The 20,454-nt window shown below is 41.8% G+C and overlaps 2 protein-coding genes across 7 annotated transcripts in view; one reads left to right on the plus strand and one right to left on the minus strand.

The window, feature by feature from the left end:
* The first annotated feature begins 1,700 nt into the window (after positions 1-1,700).
* Positions 1,701-15,973, plus strand: LOC133512829 (synaptosomal-associated protein 23-like). Of its 6 annotated transcripts, none has more exons than XM_061842752.1 (9): positions 1,701-1,810; positions 4,077-4,474; positions 9,290-9,401; positions 10,564-10,605; positions 10,721-10,769; positions 11,332-11,444; positions 12,938-13,114; positions 14,033-14,194; positions 14,594-15,973. In XM_061842752.1, coding segments are annotated over exons 2-9 (720 nt in total). In that variant the 5' UTR covers positions 1,701-1,810; positions 4,077-4,472; the 3' UTR covers positions 14,657-15,973. The 6 variants fall into 6 exon arrangements, 5 of the variants coding, with proteins under 5 accessions (XP_061698736.1, XP_061698739.1, XP_061698737.1 ...); XM_061842755.1 differs by having other exon boundaries at positions 1,702-1,810; positions 4,077-4,284; XR_009798298.1 differs by having other exon boundaries at positions 1,753-1,810; positions 14,050-14,194.
* The window catches only part of sptb (spectrin, beta, erythrocytic), a 29,211-nt gene continuing 24,238 nt past the window's right edge, over positions 15,482-20,454 (minus strand). Inside the window, exons 31-35 of the mRNA XM_061842751.1 lie at positions 19,900-19,960; positions 19,632-19,822; positions 18,136-18,309; positions 18,007-18,049; positions 15,482-16,977 (exon numbers count right to left, since the gene is read on the minus strand). Coding sequence (XP_061698735.1) covers positions 16,780-16,977; positions 18,007-18,049; positions 18,136-18,309; positions 19,632-19,822; positions 19,900-19,960 — 667 coding nt within the window. The 3' untranslated portion in view covers positions 15,482-16,779. The remainder of the gene's footprint in view (positions 16,978-18,006; positions 18,050-18,135; positions 18,310-19,631; positions 19,823-19,899; positions 19,961-20,454) is intronic.

The raw sequence follows: 20,454 nt of genomic DNA on the forward strand, positions 1-20,454 counted from the left end.
AATAATTGGCAGGTGCGTCGTCAAAATGCAAACTAGAATCAAGAAAAAAAAAATGCTGCGAGTTTTTCCTACGGCTATTGATCTGATACCAGCTTAGTACAGGCCCAGTATCGCTGATACTAAAATATACATTTTTTTAAATGCATATATGTGTCAGTAGATTGAATAATCCAAATAAATTGTTGTGAATTTTCTTTGAGGTGCCGATCCGATATCAAGGCGATACCAGGTCAGTATCGGCAACACTGACCCAGATAAAAATTTTCTATCGAAATGCTATAAAAATCTATAGAATTCTATTGAATTTGTACAGAACAACTTGTTCTATAGAAATTTGGCTGTGATTTTCTATAGAAATTCTACAGAACAACAGAATTTTTTATAGAAATTCTGTAGGACTTCGGTCCTAAATTTCTATAGTTCTTTCGAAATTCTTTACAAATGTTCTATAGAATTTTTTTTAACATGGAATACAGATGTTTTTTATTCTTTAACAGCATTTGCGATTAACGTGGATAGATCAAATCGGGAAATATGAATGAAATTCCATCACCTTTTCCATTGCATATCTTTCTGATACCAGGTGAAAATACAAAGCCGGGGCGTGTGACGGTCTGAGCGCTCCCCCTGTGCTGAAAAGTCTCTTTGTGAGTAATATTTTGTGAACTTCCGGCCAGTCCCAAACATCCCCATCCGTGCTTCAACATGTGAAAGTCGACAACTTGTCACCGAGTGTTCGTGTTCGCTAGGACGTCTCAGAAAGACGGACACAGCGAACGTACGTATATATGTGTATATATCGTTGTTTTTTTTTTTTTTTAATCAACTTTTTTTTTACGGTTAGGATTAGGATATAACCGTATGTGATCTCCCTCTATGTAGAAGAAGGGGAACTATGAGACCGGAGGATTTCCCAGTCGGCGGCTGCTCCGTACCCAGAGTTCCCCTGTTAGCAACGCGTGCGCATTCATCACAAGGAGACTTTTCAGCACGGGGGAGCGCTCAGACCGTCGCATCGGTGTCACCGCCACCAATCCTTTTTTTTTTTTTTTTTTTTAAATTAAAGTGGGTGTGTCACCACTTTGCTAAATAAAAGTGAGTTTTGCACGTAAAAGTAAAAGGTAAAATTGAACATAAATGGAAAAGGATTCATTGTAAAATGTAAAAAGAAGTCAACTGATGAAAAAAAATAGCTTAATGGAGGACGAGCGACGCTTTATTGCACAAAACTTCATCCATTTTCTTTGCCGCTTATCCTCACGAGGGTCACGGGGAGTGCTGTCAACAGCCAGGAAGCGGGGCACACCCCGAACTGGTCGCCAGCCAATCGCGGGGCACATCGAGACAAACAACCAATCGCACTCAAAATCACACAATTTAGTGTCCAATTAATATTGCACGTTTTTGGGATGCGGGAGGAAACCGGAGAAAAGCCACGCAGGCACGGGGAGAACATGCAAACGGCACACAGGCGCGCCCGGGATGGAACCCGGGACCTCAGAACTGTTGTGCTGCCCAAAGGGGATCGCATTAAGACAGCAATTTAAACATCTGGTAGAAATCATCTTTGCCTTGTTGATGCGTTCAGGTTACATTTGCAACATGGTTTTTTTTTTTTTTTGTTGTTTTTTTTAGAATGTCCAGTCGGAAAAGACCATTTGAAACGAGCCCGTTGTTAAACGAAGGCCTCGTTAATGTCAATCAAAACCGGCCGTGACAATATTGGTTTTGTTTTGCTTTGCCCGCCGACGAACAGATGCGCTTCCTCGGAACGACAGCGGAAATTCATCGTTTATGATCATCGTCACACGTAAGGTAAACACGCCGTCTTTCGGCGTCCAATTCATCATTTCACGATGTTAGACCTCCTCCTCCTTTTTTTTTTTTGTTTTTTTTTTTTTGTTTTAATTAGCTCCGCATGTGGAATAATAATTGGCGGGGGGGGGGGATTTTCGGCCTGGAAGACGGCAGTTTGGGCCGCCGCCAAGCAAGGAACGCCAGGAAATACAGATGGCAACACATCCTCGGTTCTTTTTTTTATTTTATTATTATTCTCCTCTGCTTGCTTCCTCGCTCTCGTTTGAAGACAATAAGCTAACCCCGTCTTCCTCTTCTTTTCTCATTTCTTTTTTTTTTTTTTTTTTTGGGGGGGGGGGGGTGTTAAGGAATTATGGAATTAGGGCAGCGCTCCCCGTCCTTGTTAATGAGCGAGAGCGTGATGAAAGTGCCGAACGGCGAATGCGCCATCTGCACCGTTGCGCGCGCGCGCGCACACGCATGCATACATCGTATACCTCGGAGGGGAATTCGACGCGATTTGAGCGCTCGGTTATGGCGTGAAATGTTAAAACGTCGGGAAAAAGTTGAACAAGAACACACACACACACACACAGATCCAGATCGGCCCATGTGTTATTGCTGAATAATGCATGTTATGTAGACTTTATAAAAAATACATAGCAAGCTAGAGCTGGGTACTTTTTAACACACAGAATGGATAGAATGGTGCACACGCAAATATTAGCCGTCCATTTTCTAAGCCGCTTATCCTCACAGGGCTCCCACAGCCGCACGCACTTACAATCACACCTCGGGGCAATTTATAGTGTCTTTTCTTCAAAGGGTTATTTTTTTAAGTTATAATGTAAATAAAATGTGTTTTTTTTTTTTTAGCTATAAGATGCATCCTATTTCTTTTTTTTTTTATTCACTACTATATCCATCCATCTCATCCATTTTCTTTGCCTCTTATCCTCATGAGGGTGCCAGAGCGTATCCCAGCTGTCAACAGGCAGGAGGCAGGCTCCACCCTGAACTGATTGCCAGCCAATCGCAGGGCACATTGAGACAAACAGACAGACTCACAATCACACATAGGGGCAATTTAGGGTGTGCAATAAATGTTGCATATTTTTGGGGATGTGGGAGGAAACCGGAGTGCCCGGAGAAAAGCCACGCAGGAAAGGGGGAACATGCAAACTCCACACAGGCGAGGCCGGGATTGAACCCGGGACCTCAGAACTGTGAGGCCAACGCTTTCCATCTGATCCGCCGTGCCTCCCACGCTAAAATATGTCACAAATTTAAAAAAAAAAAAAAAAGGCCTACTGTTAAATTGATCTTCTTATAGGTGAGTTTGACCCATTTTATTATAAAGTGTCAATAATAATAAACTTTGTTTGTGTCCCATTCTCCCTCCTTTGCAAACATTTTCAAGCGATATTTAGTTACCGCTCACAGATTACAGAAAAAAAATGAAGAAATCAAATTCTATTTCCGCGGGTCAATTTGACATAGGCCACGTTTCATCGCCAAGTGTCAAAAAGGAAAGCAAATCCTTAATAAACATCATTTATACCTCGCAATTAGCTTCATGACTAACAATGCCGATTCAAATTTAGTGGTTCGTTTTCCCAAAGAGAATTTTCCCAAATTCATTGGGTCTTTATGATGGAATTTGACACAGGAAATGTTTTATTGTCCAAAAGTGTCAGAAATGGGGGAAGAATTAACACTATTAACATTACGGACGATTCCAATCAATATTTCGTGCATTTTATCTCACAGTTCACAAGTCAAGGTTTGTTTTCCTGACTCTAAAGTGTCATAAAGCAACCTAAATCTTCATAAACATTATATCTCATTATCAACTCTATTACTAATAATACCGAAACATATTTAGTACATTATCTCTCAAATGTCACAGTTCAAGTCCCATTGTTTTCTTTCTTCATCATTTAATTCTCACGTTTTTTTTTTCTTCCATGGGTTAATTTGACAGCGTTGAATGGTTAATTGATAAAATTGTACTTATCCTAAGCCGAAAAATAAAAAATAATAAAATCATAAGTTTAATCGGTACACGGAAGGGTAAGTGGAGGTAAAGGGTAACTAAATGCTGCCCTCGTGTGGGGGGAAACAGCAACGCTTCTCGGCAAAAGTGCGCGACGTTCACCAGCTCGGGCCATCCTACAATCGTGAGGTTTTTTACGTGAAAACGCTCTGTGCCCTTTTGTCCGCCTTCCTACAACCGCAGAACAGTTTGTGTTTTGTTTGTTTGTTTGTTTTTATTTTAGCTACTCGTCTTTTGAATGATGGTATCTCCGACGTTCCCTGAAGGCACCGCCGCTACTAAGTCGCGCGCACGGCGTAACTTACGTGCTCGTGCCCGAGGAGGAAGGAGTGGAGGTATCTGAAAGTTTCCCCAAAGTCCGCCCTGTTCGCATACCTGACTCGAGGAGGAGTTTTCCGGTCCAAAAACCTCGACGCGGGGAGGGTTTGGCGGTAAGTAGCGACCGCGACCGCCCTCGGACGACTTTTTCCGCCTCTCGCCGCGGCCGTCGGCGTTGTTTGTTTGGTTGGCGGTGTCAGGGGGAAAGTGGAACTAGCTTTAGCCCATTAGCTCCTGGTCGCCACCGCGGGGGCCACTTCGCTCGGATCCTGCCGGTCGTCGACCGTCGCCTTTTGGCACAATGTAAGTCACTTTTTCTTTTTAATTAGCGTAAGTAACCCATTCCTCGTGTTTGTTTGTTTGTTTGTTTGTTATCGTGTAACTTGGTATAACTTTTATGTCGTCTCGTTTTTTTTTTTTGTTTTATTACCAGCGTGCCTGTCATTCATGCAAACGTCACCTGTTTGCCATAACTTTTTTTTTTTTCTCGCGAGATCAATAAATGGCTGGTTTAGTGATTGGTAAATGATTTTTGTTTATTTAAAAAAAAAAAACAGCTTACACTTGTGTCCAGCTTCTGTTCTTTAGTTATCATCCTAACATTAATTTTATATATATATATGTATATATTGTTTTTTTTTTTTTGTTTACTTACGTTCACGGTGAACTTTTTAGCCCCCCCCCCCCCCCGCCCCTCCCAAACATTATTTCCCATCAATGAGAGCAGATTATGATGACACATTAGGTGGTCCGTGGCAAAAAATGTGAACGCGTCGTCCGGTGGTCATTGTGTCCCAGAAAAAGACGTCATTTGTGCACTGCACCAAGATCTGGAGGAACAGGTTTGGGTAGAAGAACCAGAACTCTGCACTTGGAGGACATGATCCTGCACGTCCACCTTGGCCTGTTTCGCATTGTTTACAAGAGTCATGTGAGGGACTTGAATCCTTGTTTGTTTGTTTTTTAACTTTATAAATATAGACTTAAATTGATGGGTGGGGGGGATAACATAGCACAGTTGGACATGACAATTTGAGCCTCCAAGCATCCTTCATTTGTCTCACACACACACGTGTGTATATATATACAAAAATGTATGCCATATTTTAAATGAACCTCCTACCACCCACCTCTTTTTGCTATTTTGCCCATTCACCCCCACATATTTTCCTTTTATTTCTTGTTTACAAACAAGCATTTTAAAATTATTTTTAGTCAGCATCAACATCAGGCCTATGTGCAAAAATAATCAATAAATTAACAACCTGTATGTTCAAGTATTTGTAATAATGGCGGAAGTCGGAGTTCAGCTTCTCATAGTGTCATTTTTATGGACTTCTTTAGACTGAAAATTTAGTTTCGACCGATCACTTGTTTTGAATTTAAGACTCAATCAATTCTACGGAATCATTACGGAATCGATAAGTCAAGATAAAGACAAAAGCCGTTAAACCTTAATGTTCTTGCATTATATGAATTTTGCGGAGTGGGTATGCATTAGTAAGTCAACAATGCTGTTATTTCATGTGAGTTGTCAACAATAGAAAAGCATCATATCAATAATTTGTAAACAGTCTACCACGTAGGACGCTGTTTGAGTTCAGCTGCTTCAAAATGCAACGTTCCATTTTACACAAGCGTCACAATTCTTACTGATGGTTTTCCACCGATCGCCATGGCGTGTCGCCCGTCCGTCCTTTGTTTTGATAAATGTACAACATTTTAGAATTTTAAGAATTTTGTCTCCGGCAGTTGGAACCACTGTAGGATAACGACAAAGAGCCACGATGACGAAATATACGTTCCGGACATTAAAAAAAAAAACACATGTGGAGAGTTATTGTGCAACGAGTAGTGTGGTGAGGCCTGCCAAGCTGTACGCGTTTTTGAAATTTGTACTTTGCACATGTGGTACTCTGCAGCCTAGATTGTGGACGCAACATACTAATTTTGGACAACCGTGACGCTGAATTCATAGATTTATTGTGCAGTGTGAAAAGGGAAATTCTTAGAAAGTTGCGACCACATCGCAAGATCAATCCATTAGTTTCTGTTTGTATCCCCCATCTTGTGGTTAACTACCTCGTGAAGCGCCTTTTCGACGTTGGAAAATTAAGCGTCTCTTAAAAAAACAATTCATAAATTATCCCGACAAGCCGACGCTCCCTTTTCCGTTTTTTTTTTTTTTTTTTTTTTTTTTTTTGCTTTTTCCATTCAAAGTGCTGTCGCTTCAGTTTTGGACTCGGAGAGAAATGTGAGCAAAGGAAGTGGAGGCGGCCTGCAGCCTACAATAAGCAGAGTTTCCTCTGCTTCCCCGATGGCATTGGTAATTTTTGCCGTTTATGCGTCAAAAAAAGCGGCAACCAGTCGAGGCTTGCAGATGTCGTCCGATTACATTTGGATGTGCGCAAACTGGATTTCAACCGTCACAGTCTTTGCCTGGCTTGCATTTTTCGCTGCGCTAAACCACCGACGCAGTTAAAAGCTCACAAGACCTAAAACGTTGGCATAAAGCCATAAAAGAGTGAAGCAACGAGATCACAGAGGATGTATTATTAACTCCGTCAAGATCCGTTCCCCTCGAAAAAAGCAAACCTTAAAGGTGCCTTGTAATGACATAAACATGAAAGTAGGGAACGTGTACATGAGGGTTGAGTTTTTGAAGTCGCCGCTTTCAAACCGCTCGAGTACTTAAAAGCAAAATCGATTAAAGCATTTGAGCTGTTTTCTTGTACCAAGTTACTTGCGGTAAGTCGAAAATCAGTTTGGTATGTACTTTTGGCTTCAAGGAGGCGGTTCAGAAGATATTTAGTACAGTCGGGGAGGAAAAATGCAAATGTGTGATCTTATCTGTGATCATTTGAGAGATTTAATGAAGTTCGTAATTAAACATTTGTCCTAGAGGTGCTTTTTATCCATTTGTTACTGTAATTATTAGCTAATGTGTTGGGGATAGACGACAGCATTTTAATACGAACAGCCCCTGTTTATGGTAGCTATTCAAATAAACAAACATGCATACAATAAGATTAAGAATACACATCTGATGAGGGAGAATACTTTAATCCATTCATGGGCAGGGTGGCAAATTTTTTTTTTTTTTTTGCCTTATTGAGATAAAAGTCTCCGAACGGGCCACAATCAAGGAAATAATTTTACGCATAAAACAAAGGGCAAAAAAAGATGTCCCCTCTCGCAGGCAGCGTCCCCAAACTGGGACGGCTATGTTATCAGTTTTGTGAAGTGGTACATATTAGAGATATGTTTATTTATTAATTCTTATTCGAGAACGACACTTGCGCATTAATAATAGTGATGGATTGGCATTTTGAAGACAAACTTGGTTGCATACTGACCTTTCTCCCTTTCTTCTCTTAGAAATCGCTCCATGTGGGAAAGGAAATAACGCCGCGCTAATGTTGACCGATGAGTTATCCTCCCCTGATACCAAATTATGGCTTCAGATTAAAACACTTCCATATTTTGATATACTGAAGGATGTAATGTGAAAATCATGTCCCAAAAATGGGACGCTTCCCACAAATGGGTTATTAAAGTCACAATGAACCACAATCACTAATTCCTTTTAGAAAGGCCGCAAGGTTAAGGTTTTTTTTTTTTGTTTCTTTAAGAAGAAATACGTCCGATTTTTGAACACGTTAGCACGGCATATTTGACTTCTAAAGCCGTCAATACCGTAGCTCCTTTAGTCACATAGATAAATGGTCACAACCGAAGACTAATTTTAATGCAGTCTCACGCACGTGTGTGCAAATAAATTGGCCTGGTGGCGGAGAGCCAGGAAGAAAGAGTAAAAAGTCCAAAAGTTGATCGTGTCATAGATAAAAGTGCAGAATGTCTACAATCTGCAATAAAAGGTAACGTTTCCACCTGAGCTAGCTAAGTAGCTTCTTCTTGTTAGAATGTCGTTGTCAAGGATTGACAGGAATTACTCACTCAAATGAATTTAAAAGCCATACACGCGTGGAGTCACAGTTTCTACAGTAGAACATGAGGATGGGGACCCCAAGTGGACAAAAATGAGACTTTCTTATAACGTGCACGTTTTGATTAATAATGGCAAATGCATTTTGGTCCAATTGCTAAACCGTCCATCAAATATTTGCTAGTCCAAGTCGAGCGTTAAACTTCACACTCTTTGCAGGGCATTGTGGAAATTCATTGGGCTTTTTATAAAGTACATAAAAAGCTGTCTTGTGACTCGCTGGCGGCTCTTTTGCACTCATCATAACGCGCTGATGTCATCTTTCAAAGTTGTAAGAAACGCTTTCAAGTTTCTGTTGGCAGGCGTCAGCGTTCAGTCTCATGACTGCGGCGCACGCCTACAAGTTGCTCATGGAAGGGGAAAGAAATTTCTTCAGCCTATCTTGATGTTCCTTGATTACCACCATCTTTAGTATGGCCATGTTTGCTTCTCTTTTGTTGCATCTTACCACAAGCCCCCCCCCCACCCCCCTTAAATAAATAAATACATTTAAATATTAATTTTCCAACAACTTTGGTTATTAAAAAAAAAGTAAATAAATGGCACATACTGCTAATGATGCAAAATAAGTTTTAAAACTGTTTTTTCTTGCTAGAATTAATTTATGAGCTTTTTGTTTGTTTGTTTTTTTAATTATATATATTCGTGTTACTATGAAAATAAGTCCAGTACTACTTTTTGGGAGTGAAAGATCCATTATGGATAAACATCTATATCAACATGGTCCTTTTTAATGAATTGTTTTTAAATGTTCAACAATTTAACCGAATAACATGAACGTCAAACTTTTTTATGCAATGTACAAAATGGGTACACTGTCTTTGGTAATGCTCTACGTAATTGATTCCGTCGCCCCCCCCCCCCCCAACCACCCACCTGACCCCCTCCCTAGGGCTGCCTTTTGTCCGCAGCTGTTCTGTTAGTGCAAGCAATGAACATTAGCGGGGCTATTAAACCCATTGCAAGAATTGTTTAAATTGTTTTAGTCTTGAAAAAATGACTATTGAGGAATCACGCAGCCCCACATGCTTTTTTTTTGGGGGGGGGGTAGGTGCTGCCCCTCCTGTACAATTTATTCATTTTTATTTTTTTATTTTTTTTTTTTCTCGCAGGCCGCAAAATATCGAGCTCGGCGCCACGGGAGCGTCCAAATTGGACAGCAGCAACATGGACAACATGACAGTGGAGCAGATCGCCGCCAGGGCCAACCAAGTGACCGATGAGGTAATGGCGAGCCGTTCGCGGGGATGTCGCAGGTGAAGGCGACCGGCGTGTCCAAATGCGAACTGAGACGTTTTCAAATTGTCTTATTGACGCCTTCAGCAGTGATGAATATTCACAGCGGGCCTGCCGAACTGGCTTCCTCCCTCTTGTGTGAGCGCGACCAAGAAATTTTGAATATTGAAGTGTTGTTGCACTAAGCTGAATTGTCTCACTGAGGAATTTTAAAAACATTTTAATTCACATCTCAATTTTGACGTTTTTGGAGCTTCTGTGTGTCAGAGAAGCGAGCAAATCTAGCTCCTGGTAATCCCAGAAGCTCGTCAAAAAAGGGAAGAAAAGTCATGTCGGAGGCCATGTAGTTGAGGCTGGAGCTAATCCCGAAAAGCCATTTTCATATTGTCCATAAAAAAACATCAAAATCCACTTACAAGTGTTGTTCAAAGATCTTAAAACTTCATAAAAACGTGATCATCACGCTTTCTTTGTCGTGAAATTGCCAAATTTCCAATTGCAATCAGAGCTCAAAATGGGAATAACTGAATATCTTCCAGTGAAATCATCTGGCTGTGGCACTGTCGTGAAATCAGATTTCAATCAATCGTTCCATCGATAATATTTCCCGCTGCATCGCCTTCACCGCCTGCCGCTTTGTAGCGCCGACGAGTCAGGCCGCTTCTCCAGTTTCCGTGTGCCTGCGCTCTGTGAATAAATATTTTTCTGTCTGTTTCTTCCTTCTGCCTACGACCGCTCGGCGGACATCTTGTCGCCGCCTTCTCAGTGGAGGTCAGAAATTGGTCAACTATCAATGAACGTGTATGGATACCTTATCTGTCAAAATGTGGGAAAAATTAAAGACGGGCTTTTGAGCGTTGGCCTGATTGCACTTTTATCTGACCCCGTCGAAGGGGTCAATTAATTTCATAAATGATGTTTATGAATCAATCAATAGTTTTGCTAGAAATAGAAAGGCGAGCCTGGAGCGACTGCATTCCAGGCCCTTGCATGTTCCTTGTTTTCCATTCCTGACACGTTTGTCACCTGACAAATGGGCGTGGCGTGACTTTGTGAATATTAATAAGGCCGCTTCCCACGTTCTCGTTCCGACGCGTCTGCATCGTATCGTTTTGCGTAACTCTAAAATGTGCCCGTGTTTTGTCTGCAGTCACTCGAAAGCACGCGCAGGATGCTGCAACTGGCGGAGGAGGTGAGAAAACCGCCGGCGTCGTCAATTTTTCGTGTTTTGACTAAACAAGCAGAAGCACTTGAACATTTTTACATGAGGTCCGGGTTAATTCTGTCCTGGTGTCTCCTGTTTGCAGAGTAAAGAGACCGGTGTCAAAACCATCGTGATGTTGGACCAGCAAGGAGGTGCGTGTGCACGAGGTTGACATGACTTTAGCCAGACATAAGCTCATAAATTTAGCACTTGCGTAAAATATGTTAAAGACGTGGACCTTAGATTTGAACATGAGTAGTTTCAGAAGGGTTTTCCATCTTTGTTTTTGAAAGCAACGTGCGTCGACCCTGCAAACCACCAATCGAGAGCGATGCAGGGTGCTGAAGCAATGAAGAAAACGCTCTTATCATAGAGGGACTGTGGAAGATTATTAAATTTGAGCTGGAGGATTATGGTTTTCATAAAATGGTAGAAAAAGATAGAAACAGCACGCGGTGTTTGCAACTCAAAAGATAAGAAATCCTTCATCCAGTACCAAAGAACTCTCAAAGCCAGGTAAGCAATGTTAATGTCACAATTTAGCTGACTGCTAGCTGGTCAAATAAGTGGGTCATGGGGCCAAGTATAAAACATTAATTATGAAAGTGTCACAGTTCACTAATGATAGTACATTGCAAGAAAGTTTATGACGTGACTCCTGACTTTCTCGCGACGGCGGTTGACTCGGTGCGGCGTCCTGGTGTTTCAGAGCAGCTGAATCGCGTGGAGGACGGCATGGACCAGATCAACCAGGACATGAGGCTGGCCGAGAAGAACCTGACGGACCTCTCCAAGTGCTGCGGCCTTTGCATCTGTCCCTGCAACAGGTACGCCGCTGCATTTGACATGTTTTAAAGAACTTAATATGATGTGTGAAGTGGTCCAGTCACTTTCTCGGTCTCTAATCAGTGTTCAGGAGCTCAGTGGCCAAGGAAACTAGGAAGACGTCACCTCAGTGCCACCGAAGATGACAATACTTGTACTTAGGATTCATTCGTGTGTACATTTTTACATTTGCATGATAGATGAAATGGATTTATCTGATTAGAGAAGGTGGCGCTGAAGAGACAACAGGAAACAGAACCGGGGGTGGCCGAAATTAAGTTGTTGAGGTTCTCTCTAGGAGTGAGCAGGTCGGACAGGATGAGAAATGAGCTCATTAGAGGGACGGCCAAAGTTGGAGGTTTCGGAGACGAGGATAGAGAGAGCGGACTTCGATGGTTTGGACACGTGCAGAGGCGAGAGAGTACCGTAATTTCCGACCTACAGAGCGCACCAGGTTAGAAGCCTCGCCCAGTACGTTTGTAAAGGAAATAACGTTTGGTACATGCATAAGCTGCAAGTCCCTGCATTGAAACACGAGATATTGACAAAGAATGATGGTACACAGAGTTTTCAAAGTTTTAATACCTTAGCTTACCTTAACATAGCGACAACACGGTAGCACGGACAGGGCCAGTTCAAAAAATAAACAAAACACACACACACACACCGGTAAAAGTCAATTCCTTGGCACATGTATTCCACCAGTCTCACTCTTACCTTTTCCGCTTGAGTGCCCCCTTGCGGTCGTTAGAAAAAATACACAAGTTCACGGCATAAATCGCAGGATTGGCAGTGTGCGTGTGTGTGTGTGTGGTGTGTGTGTGTGTGGGGGGGGGGGGGGGGGAGTCACAACTAATAGGCCGGAAATTACGGTACATTGGTCGAAATGTGCTGAGGATGGAGCTCCAAAGAGAAGGTTGATGGAAGACGTGAGGGCAATGCACGAGATGGGCTTAGATGGGGAAAAAGATGACACGCTGTGGTGACCCAGTACGGGACAAGCCGAAAGGAAAAGAAATGAATTTTTTGACGTTTATATGAACGCGCAACCGTAGCGAGAATCATTTTAGCCACTTCGGCTTCAGTTATGTAATCAGTCGCCATGCTCTTTTTGCATCGCGATAAAGGAAGTCGGCTATCCAGTTTTTGGGGTTTGCTCTCACGGCGTTCCGCATATAGCGCGTGCTTTTATGTCGTTCATCAAATTGACGTACGCATTCTTGTAACTACGGGATAAGACAAATTACGACCTCTAAAAAAAGATTCCTTGATAAATCAAATGCTCAGCGCGCCAGATTTAGTTCATTTGTTCACCTTCGCACAAGACCAGTTTTTGTGTGTGTGGTGCGAGCCGACACTCTGTAACCATGACAACCACGCTTCCCAAAATGCCCTCACGCCGAGGATTGTTTGACGATCACCAAAAGATGAGGTAGGTCGACTCGGGGCCCCCTCGCCGGCAGTGACGCGGCGTTCCTCCCACCCTCCGCTGCAGGGTGTCGTCCATCGAGAACGACTCGCGCTACAAGCGCACGTGGGGCGTCGGGGGAGGACTCGACGCCGAGAGCAACGCCGACGGTTCCAAAGTCGTCTCCAAGCAGCCGGCGGGCGTTCGCAACGGGCAGGCCGGCCAGGTCAACGCCCCGCCGCCGTCTGGCCCCTACGTCAAAAGGTGAGTGGTTCTCTCCCCCCCCCGCACCGCCTTGAGTCCCGACCCCTGCCCTCAAACCTACTATGGCAAACGTGTTTTTATTTCGGACAAATATGACTCGTTTGAGATGGTCATCTCATGATGTTAGCCTGCTGCCCTTCCCACGAGGCAGGAACCAATCACGTGGCAGCGGGGCCTGTCCCGCCCGAAAACTTATGTGGGGATTCCTCGTAACGCTTAAATGATGTCCATTGCCAAGCCACGTTCAAAGTCGCAGATGCTACAGTGTAAAATGTGACGGTGGCGACCCCAAGTGGACAAAAACATCACATGTTCCTATTTTTAATAATGCAAAGTACTTTTTTGTAATTCATAGATGGGAGCAGGTCTTTAAAAATAGCAGTTCTTGGGGACTTTGTCTGGAAAATTCTGACAATTGTGTTGGAAATAAGCAAAAACATTTTATTGTTGTTGCAAATTCAGTCCTGATTGAATTTATTTCACAAGTTTGTGTTGTTAAATGTCTTAATGTGTGTTTGAAAGTATTGTACAGTGATGCCTCGGTTTCTCAAACACAATCTGTTCCAGAAAAATGCTGCCACAAGTGATTTGTTCAAAAATCAAATTGATGTTTCCAATTAGAATGAATGGAAAAAGAAATAATGTGTTCCGAGCCTAAAAAAATTGGGCTTTTTAATTTTTTTTTTTTAGCTTTTCCTAATAAACTGTGTAGTAGAAATGCATGTATTGTTAATACTTTATATAATTTCAGAAATTGTATTTTTTTGGTTTACTAGTAGAGTATGCTAGGCTGGGAGTGCATTGCCATTCAGTAGCGACTTGGCCAACAGCCTTGTAAACGTTTTTTTGGTGGCGTTCAAATACCGATTTTTGTTGGAAAATGGGGACGTTGGAGAACAGAGGCCTCACTGTATTCAGGAACTTCCCCGTCGCAGGATAACAAACGACGCCCGCGAGGACGAGATGGAGGACAACCTGAACGCCGTCGGCGGCATCATCGGCAACCTTAAATCGATGGCGGTGGACATGGGCGCCGAGATCGACAAGCAGAACAAGCAGATCGACCGCATCACCGACAAGGTCACCGAGCCTTCTCCTTGGAAATTATATTTCAAGACATATTGCCTTCGTTGATTGTTACCTCGCACAAAAAAAAAAAAAAAAAAATGCTTTTTAGGATTATTTTCCAATGCACTCGGAATAATATAGACTCAACAGTAATTTTTTTTTTTTTTTGTATTTTATGACTTGAAGGGTTAAAATAAAAGTATCATTAAATGTAAAAATCTTTTTTCTTACATGTTTTTTTTTTTCTCCTCTGAAAATTCTAACTATTGATGTCGAGTTCCACTTGAACGCATACACGGAAATGTGATGGAGGATAGTTTTGACGTGGCCACGCTGCCATTAGTCTGGATTCTTTCAACAAGTTGCGATCACGCGGCGCCGCTCACTTATTTCGTTTTTGTCTGCTTCCAGGCGGACATGAACAAATTGCGCATCGACGAAGCCAACCAGAGAGCCACCAAGCTCCTCAACTAAGAAGCGGCTTTCTTCATCCACCCCCAAGTCTTGCTGTGTAGATAAGAAGAGGAATAGAAAACGACCCTTGTGAGGATAAGCGGCTTGGAAAATGGAAATGGAATTAAGGAAAACAAAGGACTGGTGCGAGGTTTGGACGTCGTCTCCCAAAAGCAGCTTTCGCCGTAAACACACACACACACACGCATTGTCCATCCGTGCACACGTCAGCACAGCCACGCAAGAACACAAAATCATCTCTATGCAGAGCGTTGAATGACGGGACCAGTCGCCGGACCGGTCGTCTTTTTTTTTTTTTTTTTTTTTTTTTTTTTTTTTTTTTTTTTTTGGTCCAACCGAACGCTTCTTGATACACATTTAGGGAATTTTTTTTTTTTTTTTTTTTGTGCGTGTGTGTGTAGATTTTGTTCTGAACCGCGCTTCCACTCGTGTTCTGGTTTTTAACCCTAAAGACGTCCTTTCGACATCTCGGCCAGCGTGTAACGTGTATAATTTCAAATGAATGCATTTATTTAATTCGCCCAAGCAGAGCTGTGAACGATATCACCCCCCCCCCCGCCCCGTATTACATTTCTAAATATATTGTATTAAAAGTGTTCTTGAGTAGGAAAGTAATTACCCGCCCCTCCCTGCCAGCTTACAAGCATGTAATTACATGTATTTGTAATGTAAATATCCGTATTAGCAATTAATATTCAGGTCACGTGATCAGCGCGTATCCCCTGCCCCCCTCTCGTTATGGAAATGTTGGCTCAGCTCCTGACCCAGGGAGAAATTTTTATGTTGAATGGTTTGTACTGTTAATAAAGCGATTCCAGGTAGGCGTCGATTAGTCAATTCTTTTTAATTTTCATCCACAATCATAAGAAGTTTGCAAACATCTCCGAAGAAATGTTCCAAACGTTTTAAATCCAGGAATAAGAAAAAAAGTCACGATTAGCTATTTCCCGTCATCACACAATGAATACAAAAATCACATTTGATGAGTTTGATCTGTGTTTTGCAAACAAAAGGAAATTTTCGTTTTTTTCTTTTCAAAAACAAATGAACAAAAAATCTTCAGCAACCACAGCTTGTAACGCAAAACATTAACGATAAACATGAGTCGATTTTCTGTGCGCTTACATTTACACAAATGTCTTTTTTTTCGAGAATTGGAAAACAAAGTGCAGCACCCGAGATTACATATTCAATGTCTGATTAATATGATGCAACTTTGGCAAAAATGCTGCCGCTTGTGAAAATCCGGAGAATCAACTATATTATGTTTATTTTTGTTGTGCAAGAAAAAAAAAACCCTAAGGAATTTTAGGGAATGTCAAGACTCGCTATCGTGAAACAGCAATATTCCAATACTAGAAAAATATTACAATAAGGTGGAGTTTTTATCTTGAAAAAAATTTTTAAAAAAATGCTCTCGCCAGATTATGAACTTCTTGAACAAATACATCAGGTCATCGCTATAATTGCGAATATATTAGCTGACACCTTTTTATTCTCGAGCAAAAAATGGTAGACAGTAATACATTTTTTTTTTTTTTTTTTTTTTAACCTCACTCTCACTCTTAGTGAGTAGTTGCACATTACACACCAGGACAGTTCATTTTTTGAATCATTTTGTAGGATATTTTTGTCATTTTTCTCAAGGAAGTAGTGCCACTCAATTTTGGTTATTTGTAATTTCACAGAAAAAAAATATTGCAAAAGTATTTTGAATATTGATGCAATAACCTGTCAAAATTAAATTTAATGCTACAATCTTTTAATTCAAGAAAAAAATAAATTCACATCTTGAATGTATGTTTTAAAGAAACTGTTATTTTTTAATGAAATTGAACATTTTTTCAGGAAAAAAATCAATTTTATAAATTTCAATTTATAAGTGCGAAATCATCAAACGGCAAACTTGACCAATTCGGTTGTGCGACGCACATAAAGAAAGCGAACTGGCGACTTGCGGCAAAAACAAAAATAATTCTTTGGTTGCAAAGTATTTGTGTGATTTGAGTTTAAAGAAAAAAAGTAATAATAATAATAATAAAGCGACATTTGGAAGCAACGTTGCTTAACTGATTGGACGCGGCCGGTTGCCACGGGGACGCCCGCCAACCTCGCGGCCTCCCTCACTTCTTCTTGGCAAAGCGACCGAACTTCTTCTCTTTGTCTTTCCTGGCGGCGGGGCCGGGTGAGGCCGGCGGGGGCGGGCTTTGGGTTCCGGCCCCCGGCGACGACCCCCGCTCGTCCCCGTCCGCCGCCGTCTCTTCGTCCGCGGGCCACTGGAGGGCCCTCGCCATGGCCTGGCTCCAATGTTGCAGCTCCTCCTGAAAGTCGCCAATCACAAAGTCAGCTGAGCTCAAGAATGAAAGTTTGAGTTGCTTTTGTTTGTTTGTTTTTTTTTTTAATCTTCGGGTGGACTCCAATAACAATGGAAAAAAAAAAACAAAGACGGACGCAAAAAGTTTAGGGCTACACGGTGGTTCAGCGGGAAAGTGCTGGTCTCAGTTCTCAGAACCCTGGTTCGATCCTGGCAACAGCCTGTTTGGAATTTGCATGTTCTCTCAGTGCCTGCGTGGCTTTTCTCCGGGTGGGCACTCCGGTTTCCTCCCACCTCCCAAAAACATGCAACATTAATTGTACCCTCCAAATTGTCCGGAGGTGTGATTGGCTGACAACCAGTTAAAGGTGTGCCCTGCGATTGGCTGGAGACTGCTGGGAAAGGCTCCAGCACTCCCTGCAACCCTTGCGAGGATAAGCTGCTAAGAAAATGGATGGATGTTGCGATTGACTGACAATTTCCTGATGCTGACTGAAATGAATTAAGTTAAATTACCAATAAATACATATTTAGGCACGGTGGGTCAAGTGTTGGCCTCACAGTTCTGAGGACCCGGGTTCAATCCTGGCCCCGCCTGTGTGGAGTTTGCATGTTGCCTGCGTGGGTTTTCTTTGGGTGGGCGCTCCGGTTTCCCTCCCACCTTCCAAAAAGATGCAACATTAATTGGACACTCCATATTGCCCGTAGGTGTGATTTCGACTGCGATTGGTTGTTTGTCGCGATGTGCCCTGCGATTGGCCGGCAACCAGTTCAAGGTGCGCCCCGCCTACAGCCCCATGACAGCTGGGATGGGCGACAACACTCCAACCCTCGTGAGGATAAGCGGCTAGGAAAATGGATGGCCGGAAGGATGGAAAGGGTTAGCGTTTGAAATCATCGTTAAGGTTGCAAATTAGGTTTTCAAAACAAAGGTGAGGGTTTCAAAGTAGTATCAAATTAGGGTTCTAAAACGGTTAATATTTAATATCCAATTCTAATAGTTGAGCCTGAAAAATTCTTTCATGTATGGACTCACCTCATCTTTGCACTGGAACAAATATTCGCTGCCGTCCGCAAGGCTGAAAGAGAGGGGAAAAAAAAATGGAGGAGGTTGTCATGGACGCCGGCGACAACATTGCGGCGTTCCCGCGGCAAAGCGTCGCACCGGAGTTTGGCCACGTGTTTCTTCTTCTTGTAGTTGGTCAGCAGCTCCCAGCTGGCGTCCCTCAGGGCCAGCGGGTCCTCGCCGTGGAAGGTGGCGCCGTGGGCGCAGCTTTTGGGGTCTTTGAAGGCCCACAGCTGACCAGGGCGCAGGACGCAGTACAAGTTGTTCCAAGACCTGGAAGTTGTGGACGTGCATCACAAAGTTCATTTTATTTATGGGAAAAAGACAAATTACTGACATTTTGAGACACACAAATATATATATATATATATATATATATATATACACAAACATACACATATATTTTCACATACATATACACGTACATATACACATCTACATTCATATATATATATACACATACATGTACATTTACACATAAGTATATGTACCATACACACACATACGTACGTACACGTACATACATACACACGTATACATATATACATCCATACGTATACATATATACACGTGTACATATACATACATAGGTATACATATATACACACATACATACTTATATATACATACATAACACATACATACATGTACGTATATATACGTACATATATATACACACACATACATGTACGTATATATACGTACATATATATATACACACATACATGTACGTATATATACGTACATATATATACACACACACACATATATATATATATATATATACACACACATACATACATGTACATATATATATATATATATATACATATATATATACATACACACATATGTACATACATACATACATACATACACATACGTACATACACATACATATATATACATACAGATATACATACATACATATATACACACACATACATGTACGTATATATACGTACATATATATACACACACGTACATACGTACGTGTACGTATGTACATGTACGTACGTATGTACATATATACACACATACATGTACATATATATGCACACACACATACATACATACATACATATACATACATACATACATATGTACGTATATATACACGTACACACATATACATACATACATACATGTACATATATACATACATACACGTACGTACATACACGTACGTATACACATACATGTACACGCGCACACACACATCTACATATACATACACACACACACGTACATACGTACGTGTACGTATGTACACGTACGTACGTATGTACATATATACACACACATACATACATATACACACATACATACATACACATACGTACATACACATACATATATATACATACATACATACACACATATGTACATACATACATACATATATACACACATACCAAAAAAATTGCAACATCGCCGCCTGGTGTTGAAAATGTTTTGTTGTTGTTTTTGTTCAGTGGCAAATATTTATGCATTTAGTTTTGGAGGCAATTTCTCTTGAAATATTTAAAAAAAAAAAAAAAAAAAAGAAGAACCTTAAAACCACCGAAGTCCTTCGGGGGCGCCAAGCGTCTCACCTGTTGGAGGCCTTCTTCCCGGACCCCCCCACGTCGTGCTTGCGTCCCAGGACGCCCTCCCGCAGCACCGTCTGGGCCTCGGCCTCCTCCGGCGCCGGCGAGACCGCCGAGACGGACGGCTCCGGGGAGCCGCTCTCCTTCATCTCGGGCCGGGCCTCGGGGATGCCCGAACTGGGCTCGGCCGCGCCGGACTGGAAGGCGGGCGAAAGCCAAACGGTCGAGTTAGCCGAGGGGGGGGAGAAAAGACGCCGGCGGGTCCAAAGCCCACCAGAGTTTCTTCCTCCACCGTGAAGAGTTGCGAAGATTCGGCGAAGCCGGTGTCGTCTCTCCTGATTGGACCAAACGAAGAAAGCGCACCTTGTTAATTGTTGGTGTTGTCACGGCGACAACGGCGAGGTCAACGAGGTCAACTAACACCGTCGACGTCATTTTATTGAAAAAAAAAATCTTCAATTTTTCATTTTTATCTCAAAACAACATTTGTATTTTGATAAAATTATTTGTAGTGACACCTAATGTCATAAATAACTGTTATGGATGTACAGAATAAATGTAAGGAACTACTAATTATAAAATAGATGCATTCTAATATTTGTTGTGTAATTTTGAAAGACAAAACAATTATGATTTGCTAAATAGAGAAAATAGATCACATAAATAAAGGTAATTAATACACGGCAAAATTTTGACAAATAGTTATTGTATTCGATTATTCAATTGTATTGTATTCAGGAATTTTTATTTTAAAGTGTTGAATTATATGAAACTCAATTTTTTTAAAAGGACTTTATATCATTCAGTGGATGACATTTAAATTATTTTT

The sequence above is a fragment of the Syngnathoides biaculeatus genome, chromosome 15 (genome assembly GCF_019802595.1).
Source record: "Syngnathoides biaculeatus isolate LvHL_M chromosome 15, ASM1980259v1, whole genome shotgun sequence".
Lineage (NCBI taxonomy): Eukaryota > Metazoa > Chordata > Actinopteri > Syngnathiformes > Syngnathidae > Syngnathoides > Syngnathoides biaculeatus.